This window comes from Poecilia latipinna, unplaced genomic scaffold (assembly GCF_001443285.1).
Source record: "Poecilia latipinna isolate Pla-1442-1.1 unplaced genomic scaffold, P_latipinna-1.0 Scaffold611, whole genome shotgun sequence".
Taxonomy (NCBI): domain Eukaryota; kingdom Metazoa; phylum Chordata; class Actinopteri; order Cyprinodontiformes; family Poeciliidae; genus Poecilia; species Poecilia latipinna.
In genome coordinates this window covers 206,543-222,642 of record NW_015113227.1, presented here as the reverse complement: position 1 = coordinate 222,642, position 16,100 = coordinate 206,543, and the positions used below count along the sequence as shown (strand labels likewise).

Here is a 16,100-nt window from a genome sequence, read left to right as displayed (position 1 = left end):
CTAGCAAAGTTTTTCTCAAACATAGTGTTCCCAAACTTTTCAGCAAATAGCACTGAAACAGAATTAAGTTAGTTGCTATAATAGAATTATACATTACTATTGATAAATAATAATTACCCAGCCAATAATAATACAACTACAAAAAAATGCCACGGTTTACTATATCAATTTGTAATGCTATTATAGCGCAGAATTTATAGCAACAGCTCTGCTATTTGAAGTAGTTTTTTTTTTTTTTTACACCTAATTAGTTTTTATTTCTTACCTACAGCCTCTGGAAACTCTTACTTAATTATCTATGTTTCTTGCTAAAACCAGTCTTTTCCTAATGTGTCTTTTATGCAGCCTTTTCTTCCCACCTTGAGTTCAATCATCTGTTTTGGTTAAAGGAGCAAAAAGAAAAAAAAACCCTCATGTCAAGCACGGCCTTCAGGACTGAATCCAGAACAAGTTCTATCGTTTTTTTCTCCGGCTCTTATCTCTTTGGAGTGTCCTTCGCGAGCTGTATAAAGACGTGAGGAACTCCTTCGATACTTTGCTGTCTCTGGCGAAGACAGACAACATGCTGCCTGCTGTGGTGAAGCTCTGCTGTGGAATATCCTACCCACACCTCAGGAGCATGTCAGGTAAAGCAAAGGAGGATTGGAAAACAAAAAGCTTCCCTGTGCTCCATTCAGATGCTATACATTCTGATCGTTCTTCCTCCCATGCTAACTTGCAGGGCTTCAACGCACAGCTGTGGCAGTGATAAGCAAGGAGATCACGCAAATGAAGCACTGGGCCCAGATCAAACATCACATCGGAAAACCTGCTGGTATTGAAACATAGATCTGTTACTACTACTTCATGTTTTGCTATGAAGTTTTACTCATCCACGTTGCTTGCAGAGCCCAAAACAGAAGTGGCGGTGAGTGAAGATCAGCTGTTTTACATACAACATGGCAAGGAAGCACTGCGGAAGGCTGTCAGCATGCTGGAGGACGGTGAAGGATGGAAGCTGGAAATTCAAGAGGTAACGTCGATTCGCCAACTTTCTTTTGTGTCTTAAAAAGTGTCCTTACTGTCAAATAAACTCCTTTTGGTCACTCTTACATAAATGTGAAAGTTGCATTATGTTTCATCTTGTTTTAGAACAATGGTGATGTGATCTGTAGCAAAGTGATACCGGGGGCTGGGAAGGTCTTCAGGCTGGAGGCAGTATTGGAAGCCAGCTTGGACGACCTCTATGACCTCCTGTTTGTCAGGGTTGAGAACATGCACGAGTGGAACCCGAGCATACAGCGAGTCAAAGTGAGCTCAATATCATTAAATAACTTATGAAAACCTGTAGCTGTGACAATAAATGTTTTATAAGCTGCAGATGTGAGACTTGAAAAAGTTCCACTGTGTAGACTTACTGGAGTTTTCTGATTTTCTATGAAGCACTGACTCCAGCTGCTGTCCATGTCGTGTGAAACTCCCCAGAACTTTTACATAGACTTTATTTTTACATTGCTCTCATTGTTGTGATTATCCTTATTTCTTATTAATATTTTCTACCACATTTTGTCTTTCCATTTGACTTTCCCTTAATAGGCACAGCAGTATGTGAACAGAAAGCTTCTTTAGCAATTACATAACTATTGACTAGTAATTCACTAAATCACTAGAATGGTTCAGTTTTTTTACGATTACCTTTTTGCTTATTTCAGCTTATTGCTCATGTTCATGTCTTTTTTTGAGTTTTGTGGGTTATAAAACATACAAATCTATCATTGAAGACTCTGATGTTGTTTTTTTGGTTGTAGGTTTTAAAACGAGCCGGACCCGAAACAATCGTAACTCACGAAGTTTCAGCTGAGACGGCAGGGAATCTTATTGGACAAAGGGATTTCCTCAGCGTCAGACACAGCTGCAAAGAAAAATCCTGCCTTTATCTGGGAGGAGCGGCAATTCAGCTGGAGTCTTTCCCACCTCAGGCTGGATTTGTGAGGTATGCTGTAATCAAGCCAAACTCCAAAACCCATTTATCATTCAGTGTTGAAATGTTCTGAATTGCTCCATTAAAAATCTGCTTTGATTAGCTCTGACAGTTAAACTTGTCCAAAAAACACAAAAAAAAAAAAAAAAAAAAAAACGTGTGCAAAACCCACTAATGTGAGATACAATGCCTTGCAAAAGTGTTCATATTTACTAAATGCTTTTACAGTTTAGAATAAATAAGACATGCATAGTCCAAAGGCGGAAGAAAATTATTTTTGAGTGTTTTTACAAATAGAGAACTGCATATTCAGCCTATTTTACTCGGACACCCCTAAATGAAAGTAAACATGTTGAAGACAGTTCCCTAGAAAGATGAGATCAGATTTACACATTTTGGTTTTCCTGCAAAATGGATTGTGTGGCAGAAATTAGCACCCTGAATACACCATTACCACGGTAAAACAGGTACCACGCTTCTGGAGAGGCTGTAAAACACTTGACACCGTGATGGAGGTTCCCCTTTCAACTGGATAATGAGCTTAAGCATTACATGAAATTACATGTAATTACATTACATTGAAATTACATTAAAATGATCCAGTGTAAACATATCCCATTTAGTCTCTGCTAACTGCAGAATATTGTGTGGTTTTACAAGGCTAAATTACAATTACAAATCCGTGGCATAGTTTAGTTTCTTGTTTGTGAAAAATATTCAGAGTCTTAATATGTTTGTTGAGCAAGTAAAATCCATATTAATTGCACATATGTTTTTCGGTTGCAACACCTCTGTGTTTGGAAGAAGTGTTTTTACTAAAGATGATCAGTTAAGATTATGAAATGGAAATGACACATCAAACAGATGTAATGGTAATTCAAGACAAGAGCTAAAGTCAAATGTTTAGATTTGTCATTTTTAATCTTTTACTGAGATGAGGAGTGCAGATTTTAGGTAACTAGCAAGCACATAAATATATCAACTGTATTAGTAGTTAACTATATTAGGTGGGTATTTCATTATAGTGATATTTGGTCAGTATAATCTTTCTTTTTTTTGTTTTATGTTGATGGAAATAACTGATTTTGTCTGAACTAAAGATAAGGTGTGGTTGAGGCTAACAAGAATGTTACTGGAGGCAGTTTGTGTCGACATAAAGCCAATTTAAATGCTGTCCTGCTGTTCAAATGTGTTTCCAAGAGAAATCAAACAGACTTTAACCGCCTTTTAGCCTTTTACATGGGAAAGTTAAAAGAATGTGATTCAGGGATGCATGGCATACATTATATATGTGTCATAATTAGCCTTTTATTGAACTATTTCTTCTTATTATTATTCTAACGCAGAGCTGAGGACGGGCCGACCTGCATCGTTATTAAAGCTCTGGATGAGGACACAAGGAAAAGCAGCTTTACATGGCTCCTCAACATGGATGTGAAGGTGAACTAATGAGCTTTTTCATGTAATAAGACTTCAAATATGTAGCTTTTGTTCTAATGCCAAATTAAGATAGTCACGACGGCAAAATAAATCATTTCAACTTGGATGCAAAGTGCTAGGTACATAGGAACAGAAAGTGCTTGAACAAAGCATCAGTTTGTGAATAATAAGTTTGTTCACAGGAGACAGGAAAAACGGTCCGAGTTGATGTGAAGACAGATTGAGCTACATATAGGAGGATCCTGAAAAAAAAGTAAAGGTTGCAAAAGTCTTGAGACTGAGGCGAAGGTTGAACTTCCCACAAGGATACTGAGTCTTAACCCTGTAGCCAAAGCTACTAGAAGATAATCTGAACAAACTAAAAACTCTACATCTATTCCTATACATCTACTCTATTGGTGTTGGTCTTTGTTTCACAGAATCAAAACAAAATGCATCACATTTTGTGGCGCAAAGAACTAAATTCCCCAACATTACTGTCTTACTTCATCCGTTTCTTCTTTGTATATTGGAGCATATTTGTAAAAGAAAGTTTCCTTCTCGTTTTTCCTCAGGGCTGGCTGCCTAAGTCCATTGTCAATCAGGGTTTGCCTCGAGCACAGCTGGATTTCACAAGACATCTTCGGAAACGTCTCAGTCTGAGATGACTGAGTCCTCGTGACCGTCACACTGCAGCAGCCCCTTGCCCTGGTTCAGAGAAGGCGGGGGCACAGTGACAGACTGCCCGAACGGCAAGACGCTACCCTGTTGAAACGAAATGCTGCCCGGATGATATGACCTGCTTGAAGAAGAGCGAGCAGAAGGGAGAACCAGCCTTCAGGTGGATGGAAGCTGGATTATAATAGGAACAAATGTCAAATTGTGCCACTTAAACCTCTCAGAGATTTCCTGTTTAAGAGTCACAACTTGTCTCTTGATACATGACACCCTGCAAATGACTGGATAGAATTAATAAAGTGCTTAAATGCGCGTGTACTGGCTGTCTTGTTTTTACTTAGTACTTACAAAAATAGATTGAACGCATTAATTGCAAACTATACAGCACATGTCTCATTACAGGAAGTGTCCTGTAGATCTGCACTCATTGATTTAGAATGAAATGAGCCGTTAAATAAAGGTTGTAGGATATAAAATCTTATTTAGAGCAGCTGTTGTGATCTCCATTCACATAAAGTGCCCATCGTTTTTTTTTTCACTCTGTCACAGTACAACAATAGACTTCAATGTATTTCATAAGTATTTCACTTCACAAGTGTGAAAGTTTGTTCAGACTTTGTAGTGTCATCGTTTTTTGTTTTTTTTAGCAATCACAGCTGAAAGTCTTCTAGGGTATGACTGTCAGCTTCACACATCCAGATGCTGAAAGTCGTCATATTAGATGTGGAGCATCTCTGAACATCTATCTTGTCGCAAATTTCCAATCTCGCTGTACGAAGGAAGACGACGAACTGAACAGTTTATTTCTGCAGCAGAATCGTGTCCAGCAGATCTGACAAACACATCAGCCCGTCAATAAATGGACGTCAAATTACATGTGCTTATTATTAAGAGTCGGATGCAGAAAAGAGGGAAAGGAGGGTGAGAGAAAAGAGACAGTAATAGGCATACTCACTGCTGTGCAAAAGACGAAACAGTCAGACACTGGCTGCCGGGGCAAGTCACTTCACAATTTTCCCAGAACATATTCCACAGTTTGATGTTTATTACTGAACTTCTTTGGTCTTGGAAACGGTAAATTGGTGGCCAGTGCACCTCCCACAAAAACCCCACAGAACACTGTCTTAAGCTCAGGTTTTGCATGTAGCGCAATCCGACCTCAGCCGCTTCCTCCACGTGTTTATTGCGTCTCCCACCAAGCTTGTGGTAAACTTAAAACATGACTTTTTATGATTTGCTCTTAACACTGGTTTTCTTCTTGTTACTTTTCTGTGAAGGTTCGTGCATGAGTGCATGACTAATATTTGTCCTGCCAACCTGAGCTGTGGATCTCTACAGCTCCTCAAGAGTTGCAATAGGCTTTTTTTTTTGTCTACTTCTCTGATTAATGCTGTCCTTGCGCAGTCTGTCAGTTGAACTGGTTGTCCACTTCATAGTAAGTTGGCAGTTGTGCCATATTTTTCCCATTTTCACATGTTGGATTGTTATACAACATAACCCCACTTGAAACTTCTCCACAACTTTACTCCATCAGGTAATTATTACTCTCTTTATCCTCTGACAAAACATCTGAGGCCAGATTAAACAAAGATGGATGACATTTACCAATCAGCTGATTCCTGAAGAACATCTGTGGTACTGGATTTTGCTTTGGGTAAAAGGGAGCCGAAAGCACCTAAACACCACAGTTTTCATGTATTTATTTTAAAAATCCTTTGGAAACCAAGTATCATTTCCTTTTCATGTCACAGTTATGCTCTAGTTTGTGTTGGTCTATAAAATAAAATCCTAATAAAACACATTAAGGGCTGTAATGTAACAAAACGTAGTGGGGAAAATCGAAGGCCTGTTTATACTTTTGCAAGGCACTGCGTTGTCACAAACTGAAACAAGCTTAACTAAAATAAAAAGGAACAGTGAAATCACAAAAAAAAAAAAAAAAATCATTGTTCTTACTTTGAAATAAATTTTACTTTGTTCACTTAACCACTTAGAAATTCAATAAATATTAACACTTAAAGCTTTCATTCATGTACGTATATACAAGAACTATACAATGAACATAGTGAAGATGTTAGCTAGAGAGCAGGAACTGTGTAAAAGTATTTCCAGCTTCAGTTCGTAGACCTGTAGCATTGTCTATTGTTTCTAATTCCAAATGTTTTTAACATGTAATTTACACTATGTACACTATCTTAAAACTGCGGGAGTTACAAAAATATCATAACATGTTCTTTCTGAAGTTTTTTTTTTTTTTTTTAGTTCTTAAAGCATCAAGTCCCACAAAGGTAGACAGAGGACATGCTACAGTACATTGGGGTTGGCTTGCAAAAGTCATAATTTGGCTTCGTTTAAAACAAATCATCATTATACTTGGAAAAAAAATAAAAATAGCAATAAAAAAAGAGCACCAGAGGCAGGGAAGCAGTGAGGTCCCTGCCAGAAATGCAGACCATAAAATTATCAGTGTGCCACCAGAAAAAAAAAAAAAAACACTTAAAAAATTATGTTATTGAGTTTAGATGTGAAGCTGAAATGAGACAAGTCAATACAGAAAGCTTTTTTTTTTTTACTTGCTGGGTTTTCATCATCTGCTTAAAGGTTCAATTTGGATAGCAAGATTTATAATATGGCTAACGTACAATGCAAGACAGTGAATGCCTTGCACTTTAATACTAATTGATAGTGTCACGTCAGTGATACGTTTCAACATGAATTTGTAAGTCCGGGAAAGGAAATGCCGTTTGGTTGCTTGAGAGCCTTAAAAAAAAGTTCACTTTTTTTATAGACTGAAACATAAAACCTCATTGCTGTTAAGATAACAACAAAGTATGCAGATTTTAAATTCAATGTAAATATGTTAGAAAAAAGTGAGAAATAAGGCCCATAGTAATCTAAAATAATAGCCCCTATTGTCAATTCTATGTTTCTTTTGATTTATTTTATTTTACTTTTTTAATTAACACACCATGGCCTTGACTGTTTAGATGGCTTTTGTTCAAAAACAAATATATAAAAATGAATTAATTATTCTGTAATGCAGTAGATTTACCCACCAAGTAAAAAAATGGATTTCTACTTAGAAAATTATTATTTAAAATAATTTTAGAATTAAAACAGAATCGGATTAAATCAATATGGGCTGCCAATAAAACCTCTGCTGGGTATATTTGGGTGGAGATTTACGATTAAATTAAAAAAGTGAACCAGATGGGGTCCTGTGGTGGCGCAGGGGTGAAACACAACCCACGTTTGGAGGCCTTAGTCCTCGTGACGACCATCACAGGTTTGAGTCCTGGCCTGATGACCTTCGCTGCATGTCTTCCCTCTCTCTCCTTACCCAATTTCCTGTTTGACCACCATCAAATAAAGGCCAATTCAAGCCAATTAAACATTTTTTTTTTAAGTGAACTAGATAATCTATAAAGTCCAACTTGACGATTGCTTGGCACAAAGAGGTAATGTAAAGATTAATTATTTTCCTCATGATCTAATACTTACAATTCTCTTTTTTTTATCTGGGAAAGGGTCAATAATTATTCTGGTGTTACACTAATGAAGCTATGGTGGGCACATGCACCGACATGTTCACAATCCAAGTTCAATAGTAGTTCTAATGCACTTGAAAAAACAGGCTAACACAACTGTACACAGATATAAAACATGAATGTAGCTATGCAGTCATCACATTTTGAACATGTCCTGTAGTCTGATTAGTTTACAGCACCTGTGTTTTGACTTTTTTCTTCTTCTTCTTCTGCTTCATATTTTAAGCACAGAGAACAGAGTGTGTGCAGATGCTTCACACATTTTGCTCTGAGGTTTCGATGAGGTAACCATCACTGGGCTTGTCAGGGTTCACTGGCATACAGAAAAACATTGTTAAAAAAAAAAAACAGACGAGAAGTGAGCTGACGTTTCTACTCAGTCCCACTAATGCTCACAGCATTGCTCACGGTTCATTGATGAGCCAACAGGATTCTGTGACTTGAGTCCCTCTCTGATCCTAAATTGTCCCTTCTTGACCTGGCGGCAACAGGGCCTAAAGTGCTCATCGGATTGTGCTCTTTCGACACACCTCCACTTGAGTCTTGCTTGGGCCGCGGCGGCCCGGGAGGTAGACGAGTGTCCACGTGGGAATCTCTCCTCTCTTCGTTTGGTAAGGAGTCGATGGTGGGATGTGGAGACAGAGCAGCATCTGTCGGTGGAGGAATCTTAGCAGCGGCGGCCGTGGTTGGCGCAGGGATGGTGGAGAACAACCGTCGTCTCATGGCTTTAGTGGTTTGTTGCAGGCTTGGAGTGGTGGTTGCCAGCCACGAAGCCTTGGCTGAGGCAGAATGGGAGGGTGTGGAGGTCTCAGGTTCAGTCTTGGAGCTGGAGTCAGGAACGTGTGCAGTGTGGCTTTCCTTTTTGTTGCATGACTCACAGCAAAGCTTATAGTAACCAGGGATGGAACAGTAGCGAGCCAGAACTTCCATTTGACAGAAAATTGATTTATCCCCCAGACATGGCTCATCTAGAAACGGAAGACAACATAACATTACTAAGAAAAACATTTATGTAAGAGATGCACCAAGAATTGACGTAGCGACAGGAACTGACTGATGTTGAGCTTAATCAAAATCTCCAATAATCAGTGAATGCACCGCCATGTGGAGCGATTGCTTCACTACAACAAGAACACACGATTGGTCTGGACGTTTTTACTGACGGGGGTAAAAAGTCAAATTCAGCTACTTTCAAAATCTGTGATGATGAACGAAGTCAGAAAGCACAAAAGGTGCAAAAAGGAGGAAATAGTGTGCATTCATTCAGGGTGACACTCAAACAGAGAATGTGACTTTTGAGAGATCGTTGGAAATCCCAGAATTAAAGAGGATACATTCTCTGGAGAATACACTCAGGGATTATATTGTTTTAATTGTGCTAACCATGCTAAATGCTAATATTAGATGCTAAAGGCAGTTTGAAACAGAAACTGTTTAGAATCAGCCCGCCAAAGCTTTACAAAACACAAAGCATGAAAATAGTGTTTTGTGATTCTAATCAGTGCATCTCCAGATATTTTTAGGTTTGTAAATGTGACTGTTTTAGTAACAGATTTCAGATCGACTTACTAGATGAAAGTTTCTGGAAGGGGCTTTCAGAAGCACCATGGAATACTGCGTCGTCCATCATTGTAGAATTATCTGTAGTTTGAGAAAAGAAAAGAAAACTGTTAGACCAGGACTATACAACAAAGACAATAAAGTAATAGTAATAACAAGGGACAGCAAGAACACGATAAGCCGCTGAACATGCCAAAAAAAAATAAATAAAAAGCAATATCTTATTGCGTTTTCCATAGAAGGCAAAAGACATGTTTGCATCACACTGTTTGAGGACAGAGCAATAAAACAAAAGATGCAGTGGGTCATCACTGAAAGAACATTTTTGATAAAAAAAAAAAGACCCCTAAAAGGTCTAACACAACGCTTCTGCACCCACAGAGCATATTATGAGCCAAGAGTGCTTTGAACTCCTGGAGTGAGTCATCACAAAAATTGAAAATCATAATCAAAGACAACAAATGCAGCTATAAACAGGAGCCTCTCAAGCGAAAGACTGCAGATTTCCGGAGAATAAAAGAGGAAAGATTGAATTCGTTGAATTTAACTCAGCAAACAAAAACTTCAGCACTACTGTGTTTGCTTTACAATATGCCTACTTCCCTGTTCTCCATTGCTTTTCTCATCTAAGTTTCAACCATTAACCAAGAAGAAAAACGATTAAGAAAAACTGGAGGTTACTGAAATTATGTCATAACGGAGAGTCACTAAATACCTAATTACTAAAAAAATTCCCAAAACTCTGAATTTCTTTTAAACTGCTTTTGTAAACCTCTGCAAAAATACACAGCATCTGACTTGCACAGCAAGATTCCCCTTTTACAAGTAAAATTTGAACAGTGATCTACATATTGTCATTCATGACAAGCTGTAAGTCAAATACATTCATACTTCCACCAATTATTTATGTGCATCATTGCTTGTTTTTTGTTGTTGTTTTTTTCCAGAACAAGCTCCAGTTGTAAAACTGCATCTCACACAGAGAACGTCGAGCTGTGAAGAGCATGTAAGAGCATTCATATGTAAACAAGCTCCCAACGTGAGTCTCCTGACATTTTACTATAATGCCAAAATTGACAAAAAAAAAAAAAAAAATGCTTCCCTATTGATATGAAAAGTGCATTTTCTAAAATAAATTGGTCAATTGTAGGAAAAAGACTCACGTTGGCCAACATCTCTTCGTCACGCATTAGGGAGAGCAATATGTACTTTTACTTATCTGTTGCTTGCTGTATGGTTTAAATAAAGATTAAATCTGATTTTAGTCATGGAGTTGTAATCTTTTTGGACGTCTTTCTTAAAGTCTGTCTTTTTGGGAGAAACAAAAGGGATGCTCTGTTGTGTTGACTGAATATCCCTCCTGTTATTTATCATTGAAACAACCCACTTCCTGTTGACATTAGTCGTCTCTCACCTGAACATGGACTCAGTTTGCAGATAAGGACCGTTTCTGGCTTCTCGCCCTCACACTCTGTGACGGCGCTGTCGCTGGCCTTGCAAGCCACCTGCCTTTGCTGAATCCCTTCACCACAGGTCACTGAGCACTGCCGCGCAGCAGACAAAAACAAAAAGCACAAGCAGAAACAGTTTGCTCGCGTCTGACATTTATGCACGCTTGTATTTTTTTTTTGCAATCACTTTTTTTTTTTCAATCAAGCCAAAAACCTTAACTTTAAGAATCTACCTACAACGGATATAAATACAATTTTAGAATCAATATTGCTCAATAATAAAACTAAAAAGGACTCCAGACAGTTTCTGTCTGCACTTAATGACACATCTGGAAAGATCTGTAAAAAAAAAAAAAAAAGATAGAACAGAATCTAACGTCCATCTTAGAGTAAGACGGACGTGAATTTAATCACAAGGAAAACCTTTTGCTTTGGTAACAAAATCACCACTGACTCCTGCTATCACAGCTATCCTACTCATTTTAATTTCTGTTTGTCAGATTACAACTTTAGATTATTATGTTAATGACAAAAAAAAAAAAAAACTCATTACCAATTTTTCTTTGATTTTCTTACCTGAGACCACGCCCCTGTCCTCCACTGAGCGGGACATGCAGTGTAGTTACACACTCTTCTCATCTCTGGCCGGTCACCTGTGCAGTGTTTGCTGTGGACAGCCCTGCTGGTGCCATTGTAGAGCGACTGCATGCACTGCACCACCCTGGTCTGGTAGCCGAGCTTCCCACAGGTCTTACTGCAGGGACTCCAGTCTTCCACCACCCACCTGCAAGGATATTGAGTGTGTTAAAATACTCTACATTGAGATTGGTGGTAAGCTTACTGTTACATCTTTGCCTGAAGCTCACTCACGCGGGCTGACTGCACTCTTGCACGTTGCAGCGTTTGCGGATGGGTTTAGGCTTTTTGCTGGTTTCGCAAAAGTTTCGGTGGACTAAACGGCCGTCACTCTTCCTCCTGCATCCATATTTTGTGTACTGTATTCCTGAGGAAGACAAAAAAGGTCCAAACCATCTCAGAACACCTGAAGTTGTTTTATAGGGACGAAAGTTATGGAAACAAAGCATTTACAGCAACGTCGTTGGCTGACTGGCTAGCAAGCCATTGACAAATAAAGGGGCAGATGAATGTATGCTAACTGTATTTTCTTAAGAGTGGCAGAATCCTGTGTTTTCCATAAGAAATGTGAGTTTAATTAAAATCTTCAAAGTATGAGAAAAGCGTATGACGAATAAAGTTAGTGATGTGTGTTCACCTGTGTCTCAGACTATGTTGTGGAAGTCTATCTAACTGCATAAGAGACGTAAATACAAATAAAAATAACCTTGAATATTACTGCTGTAGAGGAGAAAATAAACTGATATAACATAAATGCATCTGCTGTGTTTCCTGCTTTTACTGCCACCTTTTGCGTCACTGGATAAAAATGTCAGTAGGTGGAAATGTTTTGATTCATTTCCTGTTCACAAAAGTTTACCACTTTCTTAAAGTGAATTCAGAAAGTGAATTTACTTTATAAAATTCATACTTAGTACCAATATTCATCTGGTACTGAATACTTCTTGTCACTTAATCCTTTAATTTAACCCAGGCACATTCTTTCATGTTCAGAAGTAACACAGATTTAAAAAAAAGGAAAGGGGTTGAATAGAAATCCAGACACTCAATGCCAGATGCACCACAACACGTCTACCTTCTTGTAAAATCTTCAGTGCCTCTTAATTTGAAACGTGTGTTTGAACTTATTGGCATGATTATTACATGCTGCTGAATGCTTTCATTTAATTGATTATTGTCTCTTTATTTATCAGTAATAACTTTTTTTTTTTTTTGCCAAGCCCATTAAAGTTTTAAATGAAATACTTTTTAAATCTTTTACATGAAAGTGGGCTTTTTCCACAAAAGTCTACTGAGTCATTTCTGTACCCCAAATGCTGGATTCTATGCTTTTAAACTGAAAACAAAACAAAACAAAAAAAAACTAATCAGAACTCACCAAAACCTCTCCTAAAGGAGGAAATAAGACACACTAAGACGACAGATTTATTCTGTTGCAAGTAACATTTTTTTTTTTCAATCCAGTCCTTTACTGTCCAACTTTGGAGAGTCTGTGCGACTTGTAGCCAAAACTGAATGTTCTCAGCTGGCGTAAACTTGTCCAGATACTTGTCTACTTGTGCGTTCATACTTTAGTTGTAGTGGTTATTTTCTGAAATTTATAGGCCAGGCAGGCAGCAACAGCTAATACCATAGTTATACTCGTGTCATGATCGTGTTTCTGTGTATTTATTTTTAGAGTTTTTTGTGTTCAGTTTCCTTCCTGTGTCTCCGTCTCTGCGTCTTCCCCGTTGATTGTCTCCCAGGCGTGTCTCGTTCCCTTGATTACCCCGAGTGTATTTAGTCTCACCTGTTGTCTGTGTTCTTCGTCGGGTCCTTGTCTTATGTCTTAGTTTGTCTAACGTCGTGTGTATGTGACTCCTTGTTTGACGCTCCAGTAGAACTGCTAAGTCCTGGATAGCGTTAGCTCTCGTTTCCAGTCCTGGTTATCTGTTGCTACCGGTATTTAGCTGTGTGCTAGTTCTCTGCCGTGCCGCCTGTTTTGGACTGTGTGAGCATTTTCATCATTAAACTCATCATCATCATCACCATAACCTGGGTCTCTCCTCACCACCTCAAACCACCACCTTATGACAACTCGCTTTATTCCCCCAATCTGATGGGGAAGTCAACACTGTTGTGTTTCATAAATCCAGGACTGGATCAGTCCTTTTTTTAAAATCAGGACTTGGTTTTGCAAATGCACTCAAAATAAGTTGGGTTAAAAAAAAACAACCAACGCCTGGAGATTCTCAGCTGCCGATGGACCTGTTCTAGAGAACATCAGTAGGTACGCTATTTCAAAGCAATAATTTTACGTTGCAAATGTTGCAGCTTTTCCACTGACCTCCGCCACATGGTTTGGAGCACTGAGACCAGCTTTTCAGCGCCCACTCATATGTGTCCAGCTCGGCAAGAAGCACATTGTTGTTGGTAATAAGTGGCAGGAGGTCCTCATGTATTATGTACTTATAAGTCAAACTGATTTTGACGTCCTCTTCCAGTGGAATGACCTGCAACATGCAAACAATGCGCTGTTAGGAAACTCTTGGAAGCTGGTAAAAATTTTACAGTTTTAGCTGTACTCACCAGAACCACAATGCCTTCGTGCAGAGGACCGGTTGTCTTTAATGTCTCCCTCCCTCCATCGACAGAGTACTCCCACTGTAAACCATTTTCGATGAAGGTCTTCGATTCAGCATCCTCACTTTTTTCATTTAGTATGAAGTGCTCAGTAACTTGATTCTTCACAGCTGAGCATTGAGGAAAAGGTCATTTAATTAGGATGCAGAGAGAAGAAGAGATGCTTGCCATGTGAGTTTCTTTTTATGATGATATCTTTGATATTTTCTCAAAGTGGGAATCTCACTGCACGTATTCTGACATTTCAACTGTTGTGACGATCCGACACTAATTCCGCCAAGTTAAGTACCACCTGCTGCTCAGAATAGCCATTAAAAGCCACAATGAGATATGGACGGTTCTGATGAATGCCACTGAGAGTCAGACTTTCCCAGCACTCCTGTGTGTTATCACTCAGGTATTGAAAAATAAAAATTATATAAACTTTTTTTTATAAGTAAGATTATATAAAGATTTTATCAGCAGGCAGGATGTAGACTGCACTCACAATTTTTGGCTTCGGATAAAAAAAACAAAAAACAAGGTGATCCACAGAAGTAATGCACTGTAATTACATGTACAACCATATTTTTCTGCCTTGTCAATCCACTGCTACAGAAAATAACAGAGGTAAACATATGTTTTAAATCCGGTGTTGATCTGGAATTTTTTTATGTTTTTAAATCAGTGAGAAAAGGGCTTTGAGCAGTCAGTACCACTAGGAAAAAAAGCTACACGAGTTCAGTACATGTGTTATTTATTTCCAGAAATTACTTTTTATAAGCTACAAACAGACAAGGAATCCAACTGAATGTGAATGTAAAGCTGAAAACCCAGCATGTCAGTTCCTTTCATTTTATTAACAAAAAAGAAAAAATGGTTGGGTGACCCCCGGGAAGAAGACACGACCGCTTCTGAAAAGCATAAACAGATGCTGAGAGCAGGACGGACATGACTTCACGTTTCAGAAGAAACATGTAATGCATTTTACGATTGGTACAAAGTTAGTGCATGTCATCCAGGTCTCTCCAACCCTCCCTGCACCTACTGCTGAGAATTATATTTTGGAAATAGTCAGATACGGAGTTACTGAGCTCTCGCTAATTAAAAAGCACAGGCAGCTCACCACCAAATTAAATTACATTTTTATCTTTGTTCAAAGCACTGGAATTGATAAAGTGAGTAGACCTCTACTAAGTAATAACAGTCATTTCTCCAGGTCACCCTCCAAATCTTTGGAAAGTGAGATAACAAGGCTGTGGTTAAATTATTCAGTTCACCGTGTAAAAATTTATATCCCCATTACGTCAAACCTAGTGCATAACTGTGAACTAAATAATAATGTGAACTAAACTCATTTCAGGCAGAAGAATCTAAACATTTATTATTAGACACTTTAAAAAGAGAAAACTATGTGAGTTGTACTTACCAATAATATGGGGGGAGGTATTGTTTTCTTCAATGATTATGTGTCGGGCTCCCATTGGGATGTCAAACATTTTAAGCATTCCTTAGAATAAAAAACAGATTAGGTCAGCCCAGTGTTGGGTGTTAAATGATTTCTGCCTCGATGATATGATGAAACTTTATATTTACCATTCTTTTTGGGGGTCTTAGTCAGTGTTAGCTTCACAGTCCGACAGTGGGAGTTGTCCCCCTCACAAACTCCACATTTATCCTCGTCTTTGTAAGAGCCAACCTCCTTGTCGCAGCCTACGTGCTGCAGAGAGAGCGCAGGCAATCAAACCAGAGCAACTTTTAGACACACTGAGATTGCGTTTCGGGAACAATTATGTCATGTGTGGACGCGGCCCATATTTGGGTTTTTAAAAACGACAATTTCTTACGAAAGACCCAGACATAACATAAGTTGCAGCCAAAACAAAATGTTGAGCCTTTTCATTCAAAAAGATTAAAGCTTCAAACTTTGCGTTCAAGGTTAATAACGGAATAGAATACAAACAGTGTGCATTCATTGGGGCAGCAGCGTTTCAGTCCAGACTGTTTTACGGTTTGCAGAAAAAAATATCAGACGATGCTCTAACAATGAGCAACTTCATCACGAGCACAGCAACAAAAGTTACGATAATTTGTGAAAATTCACTATTTCTCAGTCTGGAACCTATATTTCTTAATGAAAATTTTTGCTTCCATGCGAAAAGAAGCCTTTGGATCTCTCTAGGTCAGGGGTGTCAAACTCAATTTCACCGAGGGCCACTTCAGCATATTGGCCCCTCCTCAACGGGC

At 38.5% G+C, this 16,100-nt stretch overlaps 2 protein-coding genes across 3 annotated transcripts in view; one reads left to right on the top strand and one right to left on the bottom strand.

Annotated features, from left to right (window-relative positions):
• The first annotated feature begins 518 nt into the window (after nucleotides 1–518).
• On the top strand, nucleotides 519–4,375 carry star2 (steroidogenic acute regulatory protein 2). Its single transcript, XM_015043013.1, has 7 exons — nucleotides 519–626; nucleotides 722–814; nucleotides 888–1,012; nucleotides 1,132–1,290; nucleotides 1,788–1,972; nucleotides 3,307–3,400; nucleotides 3,955–4,375. Exons 1-7 carry the CDS (start codon nucleotides 563–565, stop codon nucleotides 4,045–4,047), a joined length of 813 nt encoding a protein of 270 aa, XP_014898499.1. The 5' UTR covers nucleotides 519–562; the 3' UTR covers nucleotides 4,048–4,375.
• Nucleotides 4,376–6,313: 1,938 nt separating this feature from the next.
• Nucleotides 6,314–16,100, bottom strand: part of adamts14 (ADAM metallopeptidase with thrombospondin type 1 motif, 14) — a 61,479-nt gene continuing 51,692 nt past the window's right edge. For both annotated transcript variants that reach the window (XM_015043011.1, XM_015043012.1), the window contains exons 14-22: nucleotides 15,450–15,573; nucleotides 15,283–15,363; nucleotides 13,821–13,984; nucleotides 13,579–13,744; nucleotides 11,487–11,619; nucleotides 11,193–11,400; nucleotides 10,580–10,709; nucleotides 9,175–9,246; nucleotides 6,314–8,573 (exon numbers count right to left, since the gene is read on the bottom strand). In XM_015043011.1, the coding sequence (XP_014898497.1) occupies nucleotides 8,017–8,573; nucleotides 9,175–9,246; nucleotides 10,580–10,709; nucleotides 11,193–11,400; nucleotides 11,487–11,619; nucleotides 13,579–13,744; nucleotides 13,821–13,984; nucleotides 15,283–15,363; nucleotides 15,450–15,573 (1,635 nt within the window). In that variant the 3' untranslated portion in view covers nucleotides 6,314–8,016. The remainder of the gene's footprint in view (nucleotides 8,574–9,174; nucleotides 9,247–10,579; nucleotides 10,710–11,192; nucleotides 11,401–11,486; nucleotides 11,620–13,578; nucleotides 13,745–13,820; nucleotides 13,985–15,282; nucleotides 15,364–15,449; nucleotides 15,574–16,100) is intronic.

What these genes read in the sequence shown, in the direction of transcription:
- star2 (XM_015043013.1), top strand. Translation starts at nt 563, where the DNA reads ATGCTGCCTGCTGTGGTGAAGCTCTGCTGTGGAATATCCTACCCACAC. An exon ending in TCACATCGGAAAACCTGCTG is followed by an intron (nt 815 to 887) that starts GTATTGAAACAT and finishes CGTTGCTTGCAG; the next exon opens with AGCCCAAAACAGAAGTGGCG. An exon ending in TCCTCAACATGGATGTGAAG is followed by an intron (nt 3,401 to 3,954) that starts GTGAACTAATGA and finishes GTTTTTCCTCAG; the next exon opens with GGCTGGCTGCCTAAGTCCAT.